Source organism: Muscardinus avellanarius (assembly GCF_963383645.1).
Source record: "Muscardinus avellanarius genome assembly, chromosome: X".
Taxonomy (NCBI): Eukaryota; Metazoa; Chordata; class Mammalia; order Rodentia; family Gliridae; genus Muscardinus; species Muscardinus avellanarius.
Window position 1 is genome coordinate 33,869,432 of NC_137792.1, and position 22,160 is coordinate 33,891,591.

The 22,160-nt window shown below is 39.5% G+C and overlaps 1 protein-coding gene across 1 annotated transcript in view; it reads right to left on the reverse strand.

Annotated features, from left to right (window-relative positions):
* Positions 1-22,160, reverse strand: part of MED14 (mediator complex subunit 14) — a gene marked incomplete at both ends in the record, with an annotated part of 90,933 nt that overhangs the window by 10,256 nt on the left and 58,517 nt on the right. The window contains 8 exons of the mRNA XM_080718652.1: positions 1,060-1,191; positions 5,587-5,698; positions 11,999-12,139; positions 17,924-18,193; positions 18,455-18,607; positions 19,613-19,704; positions 20,778-20,924; positions 21,010-21,170. Of these exons, the coding sequence (XP_080574778.1) occupies positions 1,060-1,191; positions 5,587-5,698; positions 11,999-12,139; positions 17,924-18,193; positions 18,455-18,607; positions 19,613-19,704; positions 20,778-20,924; positions 21,010-21,170 (1,208 nt within the window). The remainder of the gene's footprint in view (positions 1-1,059; positions 1,192-5,586; positions 5,699-11,998; positions 12,140-17,923; positions 18,194-18,454; positions 18,608-19,612; positions 19,705-20,777; positions 20,925-21,009; positions 21,171-22,160) is intronic.

Here is a 22,160-nt window from a genome sequence, read left to right on the forward strand (position 1 = left end):
TATTCTTTTTCACCTCAAAATGGCCAAGATTTCTAAAAATAATACCCTATACATTGGCAATGATGTAAGATAAAAGACATTCTTGTTTGATGCTATAAGAAATTGGTACAGCTTTTTTGGTGAGTAATTCAAAGTATGTTTTGAAAGCATTTGAATTTCTCAAACCTTTTGAAACCATAAGTCAACTTCTTAGAACTTATCTCAAGAAATAATAATGGATATGAACAGAGATGGCACTATTTTTAGTTGTGAAAACATGAAAGCATTCTAAATGTATAACATAGGACATTGAATTATGGTATGTCCAGGCAAGGGAATACTATCAAGCTATGTAGTGTGATGATGTAGAGCTTTTACAGACAAATGTTTCCACAGATATTAATAGTTAAAAAGTAAAGTCTCATATGCATGCAGCTTAAAAACTGAGGAAGCTCTGATAATAGCATGTTCTTCATGATATATTAAGGGAAAAAGGCACTAAACACTGTATAGTACACTCCATGTATGTAAAAAAGACATATATTTGCTTATATGTATGTATATATATAACAGCTCTGAAAGCTCAGCAGAAATTAGTAACATCAAATACTTCTGGGAAAAGGAACTAGGTGGCTGATGGAATGAAAAGGGAACATTTCACTGACTACCTTTTCTATTCTTTAATTAAATCCATTCAAAATAGAATTGAGTTAAATTTAAAAATTTCAAGTCACAAAAGCAATCTTTATTACCTTTTTTGGGGGGAGGTGTTTGAGGGGGCAGACAAGCCAATGGGGAGAGAGCAGGCAAGAGCAACAGAAATGTGAGAGTGAGGTAAGCAGGGAGTGTGTGAGAGGAAGGGCAAGGCAGAACAGGGAAAGAGTCCAAAGCAGAGACCAACCAACTGATCATTAACCTCTGTGTGGTAGGATTAGGGAAAATTTATTTATTTTTCCTTAAGCAGTACTTTTGCTAGTTCCTCGATGAACAAACACTAATTTTGCATTAAGAAAATTTAATAACAAAAATTACTTTCAAGTCAAGCTCTTATGCTATAGCGATTTCCATGTGTGGACTCACCATGTGGACTAGCAAAACTGGCCCCTGGTCCTATTGAGATTCCATGCGAGGTTGGGGGAGGAGTTGGAACAAATGACGCTGGTGATGGGGCTCTCAAAGCCCCACTGGGGGAGCTGGCAGCATGCAGATTTCCTAATAAAGGAAAATAATTATAGATAATCTTACAGGACACACATTATGTCCTGTCCAAGGACCCCAAGTTAAAAATCTCCCTAGAGACTAAAGTGGTAAAGCTCCCATAAATTACACAAAGAAAAATTGGAAAGATTTCATTATTGATTAAGAGAGCTCAATTCCATGGGCCCCAATTCTAGCTCTTATATTACTTTCTTAAAAGTCCAGTGTAGTTTTTATTCACTCACTCATTCAAAGAGTAGGCATGAATACCAACTTCATGCCAAGCACTGTTCTAGGCACTGGGAACACAGTAGTTAACTAGAGAGACAAAATTCCTGCCCTCATGGAGCTTATATTGTAGCAGAAGAAAAACAAACACTGATGCCAGGTAGTGATGAGTGTTCTGGAAAGACTAGAGAAAGGTAAGGGGACAATTTCCTGTAGTGGTGGAAGTGGGTAATGTTCTTTATATAAAGTAATCCGAGAAAACTTAAGAGAAGGGGACGTGACCCAGATAGAAAGTGCAGGATAAGGCATGAGGACACCCAGAGGATAAGAACTCCAGGCAAAGAGCTAGTGCAAAGGTCCCAAAGGAGGAAGCAGTTATGTACAACAAGGAGGAGGCCGGTGTGCTGAACAGAGTGAATAAGGGGAGGGTGGAAGGAGAAGGGGTGAGAGTTAGGGGGTGGGTCCCAGACCACATGGGATTTTAGGGCTTACCCTGAATGAGGAGGAGGGCTATACCGAGTTTGGAGAAAAGCTATCTTCTTTTACAAAAAGATCATTCTAGCTGTATGGGAAAAACAAACTACAGAGCAAGGGTAGGGGTAGGGACAAAGAAACCAGTTAGAGGTGACTGCAACACTTTTTTTTCTTGCGGTACTGGGGATGGAACCCAGAGGCATTCTACCTCTGGGCTACACTCCCAGCCCTCTTTTTTTAAAAAAATAATTTATTTGGAAACAGGGTCTAAGTTGCTGAGAGCCTCACTAAGTAGCTGAGGCTGGCTCTGAACCCGTGTGATCCTCCTGTCTCAGCCTCCCTAGTGTTGTGATTACAAGCGTGCGCCACTATGCCCAGCTCTGTAACACTCTTAAATGAGGGAGGACCAGTGGCTTGGGAAAGGGTGACCAAAGGTTGAGGTAGTGAAAGGTGGTTGGGTTCTGGGTAAATCTGACAGCAAAACTGAGTGTTTGGTTAAGTGGCTAAAATGTATATGTGAAAGAAAGAGGAGCCCGGTATGAATGGAAGGAACAGCCTTGGCTCAGGTGAAGGAAGGGGTTGCTGAAGTGAGGTATCTGTGGGAGCAGCAGAACTGGAGGGCAAGGGACTGGGAGCTCAGTTTCAGGTAACTATTAGACATTACATGGAAATGTTGGATAGCTAGAAAAATATGTAACAACTGGGAGACATGAACTTAAAAAGGGGAATTTAAGGCCACAAGATTAGTTTTCAGTTAGGATTATAAAAGGGAAACTACAGCTACCAAAATATGAATGAATGCAACATTAAAATACTTGTTACATTATTACCACTATCTTTAATACCAGATTTCAAGTTCTCTACTACTATATAATTTCATATTTTTGTTTTGTAATACCTAAAGCAATGTCTTATACTCCAATTCGTTGATCAACCTTTAATTGTTGTATTTACTTATTAAGCTGTATAATCTGGACAACTGACTTAACTTCTCCATACCTCAGTTTTTCTCCATAAAACGGGAATAACAACAGGACCTATGCCACAAGTTTGCTATGAGGACTAAACAAGTAAATACTTAGAATAGGGCTTGGCATAAAGTGAGCAAATATACCTGCCTGCTACTATAATTACTTTAAAACTATTATTTTCCTTGCTTCCTATGTAGAATCAATATCAACTCACATCGTAGAAACATACTCCCTGGGGCTTTGTTAGTCTATGTGGCTACTTCCTCCCTAGCTACTCGACCATAGACTGCTGAGCTCTAGGGGCTCAACCTGCCACCCACTAAGGCTTCAGTGATTCTGGACATGACAACTTCCAAGTCTTCATCTGTGGTCCAACCATCTTGGATGAGCCTTAGGCCTTGGTACAGCCAAATGCCCACTGCAAACCATATCTTGACGTAGAAGTTTCTGGGAAGCAGGGTGCCGGGGTGCACATCTGTAGTCCCACTACTTGGGAGGCTGAGCCAGGAGGATCACAGGTTCACAGTCAGCCTCTGCAACCTAGTGAAACTCTGTTTCAAAATAAAAAAATAAGATAGGGCTGGGGGTATAGCTTAGAGGTTGAACACCCCTGGGTTCGATTCCCCAGTACTACAAAAAAAAAATTCTCTGGGAACTTGCACAATCAACAAGCTCAAGAGAATAAATACCCTTTCTTCCCTGTGAAATCTACCTCTCTACCACTCTTGCCTTTCTCAGTTATGCAAACACCACCCCACAGAGCCTGAAAATGAAAATCCAAAGAGGGCTTTCCATTATCCACACCCAAAAGGGTAAACATTTCTAACAGGTCCTTTTATTGCCATGTTCCAGCCATCTGGGGCCTCAGGTTCCACACAGCTCACACAATCTACCTGAAATACCCTCCTTGTCTGTGTGCTTAGACTTGGCCAACTCCAACTGGTTCTCCATGTCTCAGTTTAACTGGCGTGTGTGTGCGCACAGGGGGCAAGCCAGGCATCTCCAGGGAAGAAATACCAACTGAGAGTGGGGGGGGGTCTCTTTAAAAAACCTGACTGGCCCCTTTGTAACACTCACCACACTTGGCATTACAGAGAAGACTGTTTATCTAAACAGAGGAAGCATATCCCCACTCCAAAAAGAGGAAACTTTAGTGTTTTTTCCTTTGTTTGTTTGTGGTACTGGGGTTCCTGGAAACCCTTCTACTTCTGAGCAACACTCCCAGACCTATTTTATACTTTTTTTTTTTAAATTTGGAAACAGGGACTCTTAAGCTGGCTTCGAACCTGCGCGATCCTCCTGTTTCCACCTCCCAAGTGTGGGGATTACAAGCGTGCGCCACCACGCCCAGCAAACTTTAAAATTTTTTAAATGAGTTTTTGAAAACCCATGCTTCTGTAGAAATTTGAAGAGCCAATATTAAGTAGACCAATCTGGGCAACAAAGCTGATTATTAATGGGCTGGACAAAGAGGCATGTGAGATGTGCCAGGCCGTAAATACTTTATGTGAATTATTTTATTCAATTCTTATATTGCCAAGCAAAATGTTTTACATTATTTCCACTTTACAAATAGAATTAGCTGCTAACAAGTGATGTCCTTACATCTTCCAACTGCAGATTAATAGGTTCTGCTGATCAGTACAAATTTCATATATATATCTACACACACTACATACATACACTCATACATACACACATAAAAGGATTTGTGTTTTGTATTTTATAAAGGAAAAAAGTACACACTGGTGTGAAAACTTAATGGCAAATTTATTGTTGAGTTTGTCCTTTAAAAAAAAACACACAGGGTTTTGTTTGCCCTTCTTTCTAGTAAACTAGACTATTTTTGAATGGTAATATATTCTTTAGTTGATTGTACTGAAATGCTTAAACATGATTTTAACTACATAAATGCTTTTAAAATTATTTAATTTTTAATATTTTATACCACACCATTGCACATCACATCTTTTATCCTAAAACACTTTGTTAGAAAATGCACTATACTCTGTATCATTACTGATACAGAAAAGATTAAGTATGGGAGCTGGAAGGCAAATGATCACCTCCCAAAGAACCTCATACCTAGATTCCTTTGCTAGTTAAGTAGGAGAGCAGGGCTTGCGTTGGCTCCCTACTGAATATTCACCCTGGCACCACAGCACTTAGTACAAAACAAGCACCCAAGAAATACCACTGAATCATTCCATCAGTAGTAAAAACTTGGCATTCCTAAACACTTGTACACTACACTTCCCAGGACTGCCAACAAAGTCATTTTCTCTGGACAAACAAGGTATGCTCTACCCAGCACTGGGCCATCCTTCTAATCTAGGTTAGAAGGAAGGCAGACATAGATACTATATAACATATGTGATTGTGTTCCAATGAAACTATTTATTGACAAAAGCAGGTGGTGGGGAGGATTTGGATCACAGGCCTAAGTTTGTTGACCTCTGACACAGATCATGATTGTGATTAGTACCATCAAGAGCTGGGCCATGAATGTGGCTTTGGGTGACAACATTTTCACTTAATTCAAATCTTTTAAAGTGCTCCCAAACCATGAGCGTAGATTTTACAACCCTTCCGTAATTAATGCATGGCAACTATCTAGCACAGACTAGAAAGGGAATTTTCTCCGAAGCTTGAGGTCACATGTATAGTGCTTCTCAATATGTATGTGTATGTATTCTGGATTTGAAAGCTGAACATGACAAGACAAGTAATACCTTACCTGGAGACTGTGTGTGCATCATAGAGGGAGACTGATTAACTGTGCTATGATAAGAAGTGGGGGGCGAAGTAAGAGGATAAGCGCCTGATGTTCCTGGCTGCTTTGGAAATGGCTGAAAAGAAGAAAATTAAATGTTGGTAACATGGCCAACCACAGACAGCTTTCCCTACAGTATTAACATTTACAAATGTCATTGGTCACCCAATAGAAAATGTGACATGAAAATGTCCAAAATACACATCAATGGTGGGAAATATATACAGTCTTTAAAAACTCTTACAAAATGAGCCGGGCATAGTGGCACATCCTCGTAATCTCAGCATCTGGGAGGCTGAGATATGAGGATTGTGGTTTGCGGACAGTTACTTAATGAGGCCCTTTACAACTCAGTGAGACCCTGTTTCAAAATAAAGAATAAAAAATAGACTAGGGGTGTAGCTCGGAGGTAGAATGCCCCTGAATTCCATCCCTAGTAATACACACACACACACACACACACACACACACACACACACACCCCAAACAAACTCTTAGAAGAAAATGTTTTAAAAATAGCAACATCCTTATTTCTGACCTTCCAACAACACTGCTTTTATTTCTTAAGGTGTTTTGGCTCATTTTATCATATGCCTATCACTAATTTATCTATATCATTATCTATCATTTCATCAATTTAAAGACATGTTCCTCTGCACGTCACTATTTCTAAAATAAATACATCAAGCTGGGTGTGGTGGCGCATGCTTGTAATCCCAGTACTTGGGAGGCTGAGACAGGAGGATCGCATAGGTTCGAAGCCAGCCTCAGCTACTTAGTGAGGCTGCCAGCAGCTTAATGAGACCCTGTTTCCAAATAAAAAGAAAATAGGTCTGGGAGTATAGCCCAGAGGTAGAAGCCCCTGGGTTTCATCCCCAGCACCATAAATAAATAAATAAATAAATAAATAAATGAGTATATCTTTCAATATCTGACATGTTAATTTTCAGTGTTGTTCTCATTCTTAGCAATAATATAAACAATGATGCATCCTTATATATAGTGAAATCTAGAGTCAATGAAATATGGTAGTTCAATGTGACCTCTATTCACCTTTATCTCGCTCTCTAGTAATGAAAAGCCAAGGACAATCTAATTAATTCTTAGTCTGTTTTCAAAAATTGAGGTATGCCTGATATGGTGGCCTGTGCCTGCAATCCCAGTATCTGGGAGGCTGAAATAAGAGGAACACAGGTTTGAGGGCAGCCTGGGCCACTTAGCAAGACCCTGTCTCAAAAAAAAAAAAAACCAAAAAACTTTTTTAAGGGATAGGAGTGTAGCTCAGAAGGAATATGCCCACATTCAATCATTAGTGCCACAGTAAGTGTGAGTGTGTATGTGTGAGTGTGTGTGTGTGTGGGGGGGAGCTGGAGGTGTAGATCACATGTAGTAAAATAAATTTTCAACATACAATTTGATGAAATGTTACAATAAAGATACTGAAGAGCTGGGTATGGTGGCACACGCTTATAATCCCAGTGCTTGGGAGGCTGAGACAGGAGGATCGGATAGGTTTGAAGACAGCCTCAGCTATTGAGTGAGGCTCTCAGCAAATTAGTGAGACCCTGTTTCCAAATAAGATAGAAAATAAAATAGGTGTGGGAATATAGCCTGGAGATAGAAAAGCCCCTGGGTTCCACCCTCAGTACCACACACACAAAAAAAAAAGATAATGAAGACCTGCCAGATGTGGTGGTGCATGCTTGTAATCCCAACACTTGGGAGGCTGAGACAGGAGAATCAAGGTTCGAGGTCAGCCTCAGCTACTGAGTGAGGCCCTTTGCAACTCGGCGAGACCCGTTTCAAAATAAAAAATAAAAAATAAAAAACAGGGCTCAGGTGTAGCTCGGTAGAATGCCCCTGGGTTCCATCCCCAGTACACACACACACACACACACACACACACACACACACACACACACCCCGAAGACCTTTACCAGCACACCAAAAACTTTCCTCATTCACCTGGCAAGTCTTTATCATCTCCCCAAAAATGTGCACTATTCTGACTTATATCACTCGAGTTTCGTCCTGTTTGTGTTTGTTTTATTTATTTATTTATTTATTTATTTATTTATTTATTTATTTATTTATTGTTTGCAGGTTTGGGGATGGAACCCAGGGGCATTTGACCTCTGAGCTACACCCCCATCCCTATATTTTGTTCTTTATTTTGAAACCAGGTCTCACAGAGTTGCAAAGGGCCTCACTAAGTAGCTGAGGCTGGTTGAGAACTGCGATCTTCCCATCTCAGCCTCCCAAATTCTGAAATTACAAGTGTGCACCACCATGCCCGGCTTCGTCTTGTTTTTACATATCCCATAAGTCATGAACATAAACACTCAATGCACTCTATGGTTTTGGATTCTTTTTGCTCAACATCATCTCAGTAAAATTCTTCCAGCATGTTGCATGTGCCAGTAGTTTGTTCTCTCATGTCTATAATGCATTCTGTTGTGTGAATATACCCCAATTTATTCATCCTGCTGCTGGATGCTAGAGCTGTTTACATGTTGAATAACATTGATATAAACATCATTGTGCTTTTTTATCCATTCCAGTTGCAGATATAACCAAGAGTAGAATTGTTAAACCCTAGTTATAATGTTTAACTTTAGCACTCCGAAATACTGCTAAACTCTGATGCAAGGCAGATGTACTAATTTACACATTTTCTGGCAGTAAATGAGAATTTTAGTTGCTCCTAATATTGTATATTGAGCAGAATTATCAATTAAATTATTTTTGTGTGTGGTACTGGGGGATGAACCCAGGGCATTCTATTTCTAAGCTACATCCCCAGCCTTATTTTATTATTCTGAAACAGGGTCTCACTAAGTTCCTGAAGGCCTCACTAAATTGCTGAGGCTGGCCTTGAACCTGTGATCCTCCTGGCTCAGCCTACTAAGTACTGGGATTATAGGTGTGTTCCACCCTGCCTGGCTTATACTCATTTTTTATGTGTGTGGTACTGGAGATTGAATCTAAGGGCATTCATTTTATCTCCAAGCTACAGTCCGTGCCTTTTTGTTTGTTTGTTGTTTGTTTGCTAGCCAACAGGGTCTCACTAAGTTGCTGGGAGTATTACTAAGTTGCTAAGGCTGGTTTTGATATGCTACCATGCCCAGCTAGCTGAACTGTATATTCTAAATAAAAGAAAAACTACTTGCTAATATAACATTAAATACAATGGAGACAAAAGTCTTCATAAACATTTTTATAAATGAGATAGTTTACAAATACAAATAAGAATATAACATATCTGGTAAAAGATAAAAATTGTACTTGCTTAATAAAATGTTTGATCCTTAAGAGTGCCTAAAGGCAAAGACAATAACTAAAGAAAATTATCCATAGCAGATAAATGTTCTTTTCTTGTGTGTGGTACTAGGGATTGAACACAGGGGTGTCCTACCACTAAACATCTTCACTGCTTCTTAAATTTTTTTTTGAAACAGTGTCTCACTAAGTTGTCCAGGCTGGCCTTGAACTGGCAAGCCCTGTGCTCCAATCTTATGAGTGGCTAGGATTACAGGCATGTATCACTGCACCCAGCTCTGAATATTCTTTTAAAAGAATTCTGAATGGTATTAAATGTCAAACCTTTCATTTAGAAATAAAAAAGCTCTACTTACAAGTTGAATATAGAATAAGAAAAAGCAGAAAATTCTTAGAGTATTCACAAAGTGACAAGTTATTCTAACTCTTCTAGAACATCCTAACTTATTTACAATCTACTAATTTTGAAAACTTTGGCCCTAGTCTGCAACTATTTTCCTAGTTAAAATTTCATGTTCCAGCTGGGCACAGTGATGCATGCTTGTAATTCCAGTACTTGGGAGGCTGAGACAGGAGGATTGCAGGTTCGTGGCCAGCCTTAGTTACTTAGTGAGGCCCTCTCCAACTTAGTGAGACCTTGTTTCAAAATAAAGAATAAAAAATAGGGCTGGGGGGGGTTAGCTTGGAGGTAGAATGCTCCTGGGTTCAATTCCCAGCACCCCAAAAAAAAAATTTTTTTTCATGCTCAGTATGAAATGCTACTGGTATACAGCTCTTAGCAAAATCAGAATATCGAATAAACTAGCACTATATGCTCTCACTTTGGCAAATTATAGTTTTTCTTTCTTAGGTTATATTTATTCAATGATTAAAAAAAAACTTATAGAGAGGAAAGTGATTAACATCTATAGGGAGATGGGGAAAATGTTGGATCATATTCTCTATCCATTTCCCATGTCACACTGGCTCTGCTATGGTTTTGGTCACCAAGCCATTTTAGTTATTTCTTTCCCCAAGAACACATGGCATATCCCCCACTCTGTATTACGTGCAAGAAAGACCTACCATGCAAAAAAGTGACTTTCACAAGAAAAAGGTTGCTCTGGCATCTGCTAGGCCAAGGCACTTCTCTCCCAGTGGCCCAGCATCCTCAGAGGGCTGGCACCTCATTTGAGTCAACATCTATCACAAGAACCTATACCAAAGAGGGTTTTGCATGGGGTTTTCCTGTATCTTTATAAAGGCCAAGAAGAGAAGCACATAGAGAGGAGGTAATAATCCTAAGTATTTGCAGGAACAAAATACTTTCTACAAAACTCTTCTTCCATTAGGAGTCTAGTAGTCTGTCAAAGATGTAAACACTGTAGCCAGGAATAATGGTGAACGTCTGTAATCCCAGAACTTGGGAGGCTGAGTCAGGTAGATCACAGGTTCAAGGTCAGCCTCAGCTACGTAAAAGACTCTCAACAGGATCTAAGTTCAGACCCTATATCAAAATAAAAAATAAAAAAGGGCTGGAAGGGGTATAGCCTGGAGGCAGAATGCCCCTGGGTTCAATCCTCAGTACAAAAGATTTTTTTAAAAAAGATGTAAGGACCATAAAGTTACTAAGTAGCCAGACTATAAGCTAGGCAATAAAAACAAGTTAAGTGAGCCCAGTGTGGTGGCACAGGCACGCTTGTAATCCCTGCGCTTGGGAGGCTGGATCACACAGCTTTGAAGCCAGCACCAGCAATTTAGTAAGACCCTGTTTCTAAATAAAGTATAAAAATAGGTCTGGGAGTATAGCCCAGAGGTAGAAGGCCCCTGGGTTCCACCCCTAGGTACCACAAAAACAAGAACAACAACAACAACAAGAACAACAACAACAACCACAACAACAACAAAACAAGCTAAGTGGATTCCCTGCACAAAGCTGATTTCAAACCATGCTACTGGGTCAGAAGCAGTGAGCTATCTAAAGGATGTGCCAAAGAGCCTTGCCTACAGGTCATATGTTCATATACAACTAAAAATAGAGCCACTGACAGTTTTAATTAAGGCAGGAAGCCTCTATATAGCCAAAAAAATCTTTCTCAAGCTGGGGAGTCACCAGGTACTGGTGAAGAGGTACAGAATCACTGGCTACTCTATTTCAGGAAGGTCAGTATGAGAACAAAACTGGCTTGAGACCTACTCAACTCCCAGGCACATGAAGGTGCCAATGGAGACTTGAAAGCTTTTTTTTTTTTTTGCAGTACGGTGGATGGAACCCAGGGTCACTCTACCTCTAAGCTATACCCCCAGCCCTATTTTTTTTATTCTTTATTTTGAAACAGGGTCTCACTGAGTTCCAAAGGGCCTCACTAAGTAGTAGCTGAGGCTGTCCGCGAACGGAAATCCTCCCGTCTCAGCCTCCCATATGCTGGGATTACAAGTGTGCGCCACCAGCCTGGATGACTTAAAAGCTTTTAAGATTTGATAATGTGGCTTACTCATATGGTCTGAGACAAAACTCGTGAAATCTGTACACTTGTTCTTTGCAGAGTCCCTAGTGAGCATAACTGGACATTTAATTAATCTCTGTACTCTTTCAAGACATTGTGAGGACTCTCCCAAAGATATGCTCAGATCTTGCAGATGATGGTTTAATCCTTGGAATCACATCACTTTAATTGCACAAGTGGTCTGAGTGTCTGAAGTGAATGCTTTCTCTGGCACCATCCACTTCCCATAACTGGAAGTCTTTTTGTCTCCCTGTTATACTATTTTTATTTTTTTCATAGGAATTTCCTAGGCTGGGCGTGGTGGTGCACACTTGTAATCTCAGTACTTAGGATGTTGAGACAGGAGGATGGCAGATTAGCGGCCAGTCTCAGTTACTTAGCGAGGCCCTCTGCAACTCAGTAAGACCCTGTTTCAAAATAAAGAATAAAAAAATAGGGCTGTGCGTGTAGATTGGAGGTAGAATGCCTCTAGGTTTAATCCCTAGTACAGAAAAAGAAAAAAAACACTCCTGAGCATCTTGGGCACACTATAGACCTCTTTGCCCTGATACCTGCAGAACTCGTGTAGTTACACAAATATGACACCATGTGGAATTTTGGTGAGACATTACCTGTTGCTGGGGTGGCGGCTGGAGTTGTGATATTAAAGAGTCCATCATATCTCCTCCTATAGGAGAAGGAGGATTATCATCCTCATTTACAGACCTTCTTCGGGCATCCTGATTGCTGTCAACAAACATATTCAGGAAAGTCTACAAATATAAAGAGATAAAAATTTTAATACCGAACAGTAAAATATTTTAATCATTTAGAAATATTTTAACAGAAACAGCAGTTAACAACAATAAAAACAATATCTAAGCTAGGTGTGGCAGCATACATTTAGTAATCCCTATACCTGGGAGGCTGAAGATAGGAGGATCACAGGTTTGAGGCCAGCATTCAGCAATTCAGAGAGGCCCTCATCAACTTAGACTCTGTTTTCAAATAAACAATAAAAAGGGCTTAGGGTATAGCTCAGAGGTAGAATACCCCTGGATTTAATTCCCAGTACAAGACAAAAAAGTATCTAAGTAAAAAATTATAACAAAAAAGTAGGCTGGGAGTATAATCAATGGTAGAACACTTGCCCGCTCTGTGCAAGGCCCTGGGTTCAATCCCTACTATTCCCCCATGGGGAAAAAAAAAATGTGTATCCAGGCACCTCATACTAGCAGGTCAAATATTTTCTTACTAAGTTCCAATCCAGAATGAAAAGTTGTACATTGGCTACCTAATATGTAAAATTTCCCATCTAGCGAGAGTTCTTACTTTTTTTGTGGTACTAGGGACGGAACCCAAGGGCATTCTACCTCCAAGCGACATTCCCAACCATACTTTTTATTCTTTATTTTGCAACGGGGTCTCACTGAATTGCAAAGGGCCTAAGTAGCTGAGGCTGTCTGCAAGCCGCAATCCTCCTGTCTCAGCTTCCCAAATGCTGGGATTACAAGTGTGTGCCACCACACCTAGCTGAGTTCTTACTTTTTAAGCAAGAAGATATGACAGAAAAACTAAGTAAGAATTCAGTTTTTTTTAAAGCACATGATATAACTTGACCCATTAAAAGGACAGCTTCATTTTATGTCATCAAAAAAGCAAGACCACCAAAATTTATGTCCAAGCAAAGCAGTTTCTTTCTTTTTTTTTTTTTTGCGGCACTGGGTATGGAAATCAGGGGCATTCTACCTCTGAGTTATACCCCCAGATTATTTTTTTTATTCTTTATTTTGAAATAGAGTCTCACCATTAAGTAGCTGAGGCTGGCCGCAAACCGTGATCCTCTTGTGTTAGCCTCTCAAATGCTGGAATTACAAGCGTGTGCCACCACACTTGGCTGCAGCTTCACTTTTTATACCCAACTTTTCAGTTTTTAAAAATATGTATCATTGCTGGGTGTGGTGGCGCATGCTTGTAATCCCAGCACTTGGGAGTCTGAGACAGGATCACACAGGTTCAAAGCCAGCCTCAGCTACTGAGTAAGGCTCTCACAGCAACTTAGTGAGACCCTGTTTCCAAATAGAGTATAATATAGGTCTGGGAGTGTAGCCCAGAGATAGAAAGTCCCTGGGTTCCATCCCCAGTACCACAAAAAAATAAAGTAAAAATAAAAATGTGTATCATAAGCTTATCAATTACTAGAGCGCTATTAAAAGTAGTCACACTTTTAATTAAAATAATGAATCTGCAACACATAGTTGATCTGCTAATACCCTACTTTAAAAAACCTAAAGCAATAAGTCACCAAGATGAAAAGAATTGGAGAAAACACTAGCAATGTGCTCTGGAGGCTGTGAAGCAGATGGCTGAGCCATCCGATGTGAGGAAGTATAAGGAAGCCATGGGGAAAGCCAAGAAGCAATGCTATTTCTGCCCAGATCCACAAGACACTTAGGAACTAGAGGCACCAGATACCTCTGAAAATGGAGATGAAGGTGGGACTAAAAATAGAAGGATTCAGTGAAAGCCTCTTAACACACTTAAACTTTCCCAAACCCTCTGCTGCTCTCACTGAGCTTGGTTGATCTCCACCCCACTAGAGGAGAAGCTCTGCTTTGGGAAACCCCAGGATCAGAAGAGAAGGGATACCATATTTAAAATGTCGATTAAGCCAGATGTAGTGGCACACACTTGTAATTCCAATACTTGGGAGGCTGAGACAGGAGAATCACAGGTTTGATACCAGCAAGCAGTAACTAAGTGAGGCCCTGCTTCACCTTTGGGTTCAATCTCAAGTAGCATAAAAAATTAAAATTAAAAAAGGAGGGATTAAAATCTATGTACTGAAAGTCAAATACACTAATTTTCTCTTCTCTCTCTTTTTTTTAGCAGTGTTGAGGACTGAACCCAAGGCCTTGAACATAACAGGTAAGTGCTCTACCACTATAATCTCAGTCCTTGTTTTTTTTTTTTCTTTTATTCTGAGACAGGGTTTGTCTCAGTAAGTTGCCTAAGGTAGCCTTGAACTTGCAGTCCTCCTGCCTCAGCCTCCTGAATAGCTGGGATTATAGGAGTAGCTAGTGTTACAGGTATGTGCCTCCATGCCCAACATTCTTCTTGCATTGGACTATTCCCAAATTGCAAGCCAGATGCATATCATTTATTCAGAAGACTTGGTTATTCTTCTTTGTTATTCACTCCATCACAATAAAAAGACCTAAAGCTACACATTGGGAGTTTCCAAAAAAAAAACTGGCCTGGGCAGACGATCTTGCAACGAAGACCAGTCAATAAGTCTTTTTTTGTTTGTTTGTTTTGTGGGTCTGGGGATGGAACCCAGGGCCATTCGACCTGCAGGCTACAGCCCCTGCCCTATTTTTTATTCTTTATTTTGAAACCGGGTCTCACTGAGTTGCAGAGGGCCTCACTAAGTAGCTGAGGCTGTCTGTGAACCGCAATCCTCCGGTCTCAGCCTCCCGAATGCTGGGATAACAAGCGTGCGCCACCACGCCTGGCTAATAAGTCTTAACTTTAAGAACACAGTTAATTATTTAATATTTGCTGGGTGTGGTGGCGCACGCTTGTAATCCCAGCATTCGGGAGGCTGAGACCGGAGGATCGCGATTCAGGGACAGCCTCAGCTACATAGTGAGGCCCTCTACAACTTAGTGAGACCCTGTTTCAAAATAAAGAATAAAAATTAGGGCTTGGGGTGTGGCCTAAAGGTAGAATGCCCCTGGGTTTTATCCCTAGTATCGCAAAAAAATTAATATTTAGCGGGCATGGTTGTACATGCCTATAATCCCAATTCTTGGGAGACTGAGATGGGAGGATCACGGGTTTGCAGCCGGCCTCAGCAACCTTGTGAGGTCCTCCTCAACTTAGTGAGACATTGTTTTAAAATAATAGTCAGGTGTGGTGGCGCACGCTTGTAATCCCAGCATTTGGGAGGCTGAGACTGGAGGATCGTGGTTTGTGAACATCCTCAGCTACTTAATGAGGCCCTCCATGATTTAGTGAGATCCGTTTCAAAATAAAGACTAAAAAATAGGGCTGGAGGTGTGTAGCTTGGAGGTCAAATGCCCCTGGGTTCCATCCCCAGACCCGCAAGATAAATAAATAGATAGATAGATAGAAAGAACGAACGAACTGGGACTGTAGCTCAGAGATAGAATACTCCTGGGTTCAATCCCCAATACCACCTCCCAAAGAAGAATTATGTATATTTGAAGATAGACACTAATACAAAAAGAGATCAAGCCTCTGGGGGGAAAAGCAAGAAATAAAGATTATGAAAGAAGAGAAAATAATGTGGCTATATAAGAACAAGATATCATAAAATGAACATTTAGGAACAAAAAAGTGCTTCTGGAAATTTTTTAAAAAGATAGCCCCCAAAAAACATTGGCAGAAAAGAAATAAAAAAGGATTAGAAAAAAATAAGGAAATTTCCTAGAAACAAAAAGACAAAAAAACAAGATATAAGAAAATTAGGAAGCCAGGTGTGGTAGCGCACACTTGTAATCCCAGCATTTGGGAGGCTGAGACTGGAGGATCGCAGTTTACGGACAGCCTCAGCTACTTAATAAGGCACTCCTTGACATAGTGAGACCCTGTTTCAAAATAAAAATAGGGCAGGGGGTGTAGTTTGGAGTACGAATGACCCTGGGTTCCATCCCCAGACCAGCAAAAAAAAAAAAAAAAAAAAAAAGGAAAGAAAGAAAGAAAGAAAATTAGGATACCCAACATTAGAAGAGTAGGGTTACCAGAATAAGCTAACAGAAAATAAGGAAGAATCAAGAAATAATTCATGGAAACTTCCAGTGCAAAAGGCTGCAAGGTTTTAGGTTGAAAGAGCCCACTCAGTCACTCAGGATTCAAGAATTAAAAGGGCAACAAACATCTCAAAACTCACAATGGAATCTAAAAACCCATGAAGCAATGAATGCCTTCAAAGCCTTTTTTTTTAAAACAGAAAATGACTACAGCCTAGAATTCTATACCTACCCACTCTTAATCATATCAGAGTAACCTAAAGATGCTTTCAGATATGCAAGACCTCAAATAACCTCCTATGATCTCAATTTAATATACCCTGTACCTTTTCCCAGTAAGCTACTAGAGAAAGTCTGCTACCAGAAACAAAACACAAAGTAAACCAGGAAAAAGATATGGGGTCCAAGCAACAAGGCATGCAAGAAAATAGAGATGCGAAGTAATCTCTCCCTTGACCCTGTTGCAGATTCATTCCTATGTGATACCTCTGCAAAACGCCTGGAATACTACCAGTCCGAATTGGAGAAGGTTGGAGGGCTGTGGAAGACCTATATGCTTCAAAGTGAGACACACAAGGTATCTGATATGTTTGAATGCGTTGAGAGGAGAGTTACATAACTGGGAGGGAGTCTGAAGTTGAGTTCATGGTTAAGTATTGAGAAAGCTAAGCCAAAACAAGAACCAGTTAACAATTCCCAGGAAAATAAAATATTAAGCACAAAAGGTAAAGTAATCATGGTAAGCTTGGTGGAACAGTGTTTATATATTCCTGATAATGCAAACACTAAAAATTATTTAACCACAATTACTATTCAATCATATTGCAAAGACAGGAAGAAAGAAGAACGTGTTTATGTACTTGAAGTAGATTGAGAGGAGGAAGGTGTAGGTTAAAAAAATTTTTTTAAATTAAATGTTCCTTTTCTATGGTGAGACTTGGATAATGTCCTCAACTGAAAAGTGAATATACAGCCGGGTGTAGAGGTGCACGCTTGTAATCCCAGCATTTGGGAGGCTGAGACCAGAGGATCACAGTTCATGGACAGCCTCACCTACTTAGTGAGGCCCTTTGCAATTCAGTGAAACTCTGTTTCAAAAGTAAAAAAGACTAAAAATTAGGTCTGGGGGTGTAGCTCAGAGGTAGAATGCCCCTGGGTTTCATCCCAAGTACAGCAAAAATAAATAAATAAATAAATTAATTAATTAATTAAATAAAAAGTGAATAGAGTAAAAGCATGCTATCTGGAGATATGAATATAAATTTTAAGAGAAACAGCTATATGAGAATTAAAAACAGGTATATCAGAGGAACAGGAAAATGGTGTGAGTGGGTTGTAGAAGACTGTTTTTCAAAATAAGCCTACTGGAGCTATTTGACTATAAACTATAAACATGAAGAACTGAGCCATCACAAGAGAATCTCAAGTGGTTTTGGTGAGGACGGCACATTTTTAGAAATTGTAGCTGAACTGATGAACTTTTCAATAACAATAATGAAGACTATTTTTAAAGTTTCACAAAGCAAATAGGATACTCCTCAGTATTTCCTACTTTATTTATCACAGAGCAAGGAAATAAAGAACTGTTATCACCTTGTTCACAAAGGTGCAGCACTTCTTCAGAATTTCTAGATCCATCAGAAACTTACAGAGATGAGTTAGCACTGTTATTTACTAAATTCAACAGGACTTTGTTCCTTCCCATTATTTCTCTTTCAAAGGAATTTAGAGGTCATTTTTTAAAAGTTTATTATGTCATACTGAAACACTAAAGTCTGTTACCTTTAGCCCTGGTGCAGGATAAAAACCTTCAACTAATTTGCTGTTATCAAAAAGACTATAGGCACCATCCCGTATGGCCACAACACCTCGACTCCGGCAATATATGTCAATGCAATACATGTTCCTGAAGGCCAGTCTGATGTGAGTGGAGGACTGCGGCAGAATGGAGAAGCACTGGTAGGCAGTGTTGGTTCTCTGGGTCAATCCCAACATCGGCACAGTGGGGAGTTTGTTGATGGCATTTAATGGAGCCTGAGTATCAAACAGTACCTATAAGGAAAAAGTACAGTGAGAACAGCCAGGTTTTGTACAAATGCTAAAACCTCAGAATTTTCAATGCATAATGGTCACAAAAGAGAACTCAAACTGGATCATTGTGTCTATACTGATCAAAGAAAATTCCCAAGTGTGCAGGACATAAAAAACAAAAGCATCCATATATTAAGACAAATAAGTCCACATAATTTCTTGAGTTTTGCGTGAGAAACCAACATGGATGAGGTCTTATTTTTAAAGAGAAAATATACTTACCTGTAATAACTGAACCACATTTGGTGTTTTGTTGAACATTTCTTGGAGCTGATGGAGAATGGTATTATGACAGTTACTGCAACCTGAGTTTGGGCCAACTGTTCCCAAAGAAATGTGGAACTTCTGATGGATGGAATTCCACTGGATACTAATCTAAATAAAAAAGAACGCATTTTACAGAAATAAAAAAAAAACAGATTCCAGGAGATTAAATGTTAAAAGGCAAAATGTCAGTCAGGCGTGCTGGTTCATGTGTAATTCCAGTACTTGGAAGACTACTAAGGTAGCCTGCTCCTGGGTTCCATACCTAGTACCACAAAACAAACAAATAATAAAAGACAAAATGCCAAAAATCTAAATGAATACCATGAACTAGGGAGCACTATCACAAAAGAAAAGGAAGCCACCCCCAACATATATGCATTTGGTTAACAGATTTTATCTTTTTTTTGTGTGGTACTGGAGATTGAACCCAGGGGTCTTCTACCTCCAAGCTACAACCCCAGCCCTGTTTTTTATTCTTTATTTTGAAACAGGGTCTCACTACATCATGGAGGGCCTCCCAAGTATTGAAATTATAACTACGTGCCACCACAGCTGGCTCCTGGTTAATAGATTTTAAAATACTCAAGTAATTTCTGACATTACTTGATGTAAAGTCCAGAGAAAAATCAGCTGGTTGTGTTTATATACTAAATTTCTAGGACTTTACATACAGGGGTGAGGAAAAAATGAAAAAAAAAACATTAAATTATATGGAATAACTTTAAGATAAGGATAGGATCAAAAGATGTAAACACTCTTGACCCAAAGTGTAGACATATTAAATTGTTCATAAACATTCATACATACATGCCCTTATAATAATCATGTTGTAACAAGCAGTAAAGGAAAAAACACAAGCTCAAAAGTATGCCATCTTGTCCAAAACTCTTCAAGATCAGCCTCAACGATGGGATTTTTTTTTCAATTTAACGAGTTAAGTATTATAGTACACTATAGTATATTTACAGCAACACTCTTTAAAATTCACCACTTTAGGTCTGATTTTTACTTGAGCTCTTATTTTAGTATTTTAAGTAGTTTTCATGTTTTTGGAGTTCTCGATCTTAAAAAGATTACTGAGAGGGATTTTAGGGTTTTAATCCACTGACTTACTGAACTTCCCTTGGTGGTTCCATAACACAAGATAAGTTTTCGGTAATTATAAACACGTACTTCTGAGAAAATATTTAGATGAGCAGGTATGTCTAAGCAGAAAGGAGACAAAAAGATTAATAAAATACATGCAATTTTTTTGTGTGTAGTACTGAGGATGGAACCCTAGTGGCATTCTGAGTACCTCTGAGCTACATCCTCAGCCCTATTTTTTTTATTATTTATTTTGAAACAGGGTCTCACTAAGTTGCTGAGGCTGGCCTTGACCTGTTATCCTCCTGCCTCAGCCTCCCTAGTATTGGGATTACGAGCATTCACCATCATGCCCAGCTTACATACAAATGAAAAAAAAAATTGAAGAATAGCATTTTGACAATCATATGCCTTATAAAAAGGTTTCTAAATAAATAATTCAATTAAAAAGAAAAAAAGCAACAGCATAAACAGTATGCTTCCATTTTTACAAAAGGTGCTAGGAAAGAGGAGATATACTGAAGCACTCTAGTCTAGTGGCTAGAGAGTTCCAATTCCAGCACTACCACTGATTTGCTATGTGACCTTTGCAAAGGTCTTAGTCTCTGTAACTTATATCTTCATTTGTAAAATGAGGAATAATGCCTACTTCGTATTTGATTGTGAGGATTAAATGACTTTATGCAAGCAAACTATATTGTATAGCACAAGATAAATAAGTACTGTACTACAGGTATTATTACACACAGGAATATCTCTGTGTAAAAGTTTCCGGAAAGAAGAAACATAACAATGGTTTCTGGAAGAAGGAAACTAAAATCTGAGGTGAAATGAATGCATTTTTCACTGGACATACTTGTGATTTTTTAAAAGAATGCTCATGGTTTACTTGTTCAATTAAAATGGGGGGCTTAAAAATTATTTAATTTAGCCGGGCGTGGTGGTACACGCTTGTAATCCTAGCACTTACTTGGGAGGCTGAGACAGGAGGATCACACAGGTTCTTCGAAGACATCCTCAGCTACTTAGTGAGGCTCTCAGCAACTTAGTGAGACTCTGTTTCCAAATAAAGTATAAAATAGGTTTGGGAGTATAGCCTGGAGGTAGAAAAGCCCCTGGGTTCCACCCCCAGTACCACCAAAAAAATAAAAAAATAAATTATTTAATTTAGAAGGAAGATTATCATATGTACCTGGTAGAGAACGTGCAAATTCCAACACACACTCATATAATCGTGCAATGCTGTTCCAGTCATTAAGAAACATTTCAACCACTTTTCTACCACCAACAGGTTCAGACAATAGATTTTCATATGTCAGGTAAACATGCCGGGAAGGTCCTACAGGATTAAAAGAGATTATTAATAGTAATCAATACTAAAAAAATCCATAAATATGCAAAGACAAAATGCATGAAAATCTCACCTTGTTCCCTAGTAGAAGTGCCATTAAGTGGACAATTTGCAAATACTAACTCTGCCACCCATGTGCGATTATTTCTACCTTGTAATCGGAAAGTGCAATCAAGAAGAGAGCGGTCCAGAGCCTTTTGGGTTTCCTCATTTACACCCTTACAGGGAGGAATTCTGGTGATGAAAGATAGCATATGAAGTGCATTTTACATACAAAGACAAAGCACAATGCACACAATGAGGAGCAGGGCATGACATTACAGCTTCAGTTCAAATTTTACTTCTAGGTACCTTCTGTAAAGGAAATAAACAATTTAGAGCAATTGATGGTATTTAACTCATTTCCATTCATATCAACTTGATCTCTCACTTTTACAAAGTGATGTTTGCCTTTATCCATATCTTGTTATTTAAAAAAATTCTACAGAATGAAAATCAAGAATACCAGTTCTAGCCAGGCGTGGTGGTGCACGCTTGTAATCCTGCGCTGGGGAGGCTGAGACAGGAGGATCGCACAGGTTCGAAGCCAGTCTTGGCTACTTAGTGAGGCTCTCAGCAACTTAGTGACGCCCTATCTCCAATTAAAATAAAGTATAAAATGGGTTTGAGAGGTAGAAAGCCTCTGGGTTCTACTCCCAGTACCACCACCACCAACAACAACAAAAAAGAATACCAGTTCTATAGACAAATCCTTAAATGGGGAGGATGCTTATAAGTTCACTTTTGTTCTTGTTGTACTGGGAATCAGACACAGGGAAACTGGCACTGAGCTACATACTATACCTTCAGCCTTTTTGTTACCAAGATTGGCCTCAAGCTATGTTCCTCCTGTCTCAGCTTCCCAAATACTAGACGTACGTGTGTGTCACTGTGTCTGAAGCGAAATCACTCTTTGAAGACTGGGTAACATAGTACAAAGAATAAGGGGTTTGGGAGCAGGAATGTACATTGTAATTCTGTCTCCACTGCTTTTAACCACTTTGAATTTTAGCTTCCCAAGTGTAAAACAGAGAAAAGACCTACCTATGGGTTGATTTAAAATGAAAAAACAAGCTGGGCATGGTGGCACACGCTTGTAATCCCCGCGCTTGGGAGGCGGAGACAGGAGGATCGCGCAGGTTCAAAGCCAGCCGCGCTGGCTTAAGAGACCCTGTTTCCAAATAA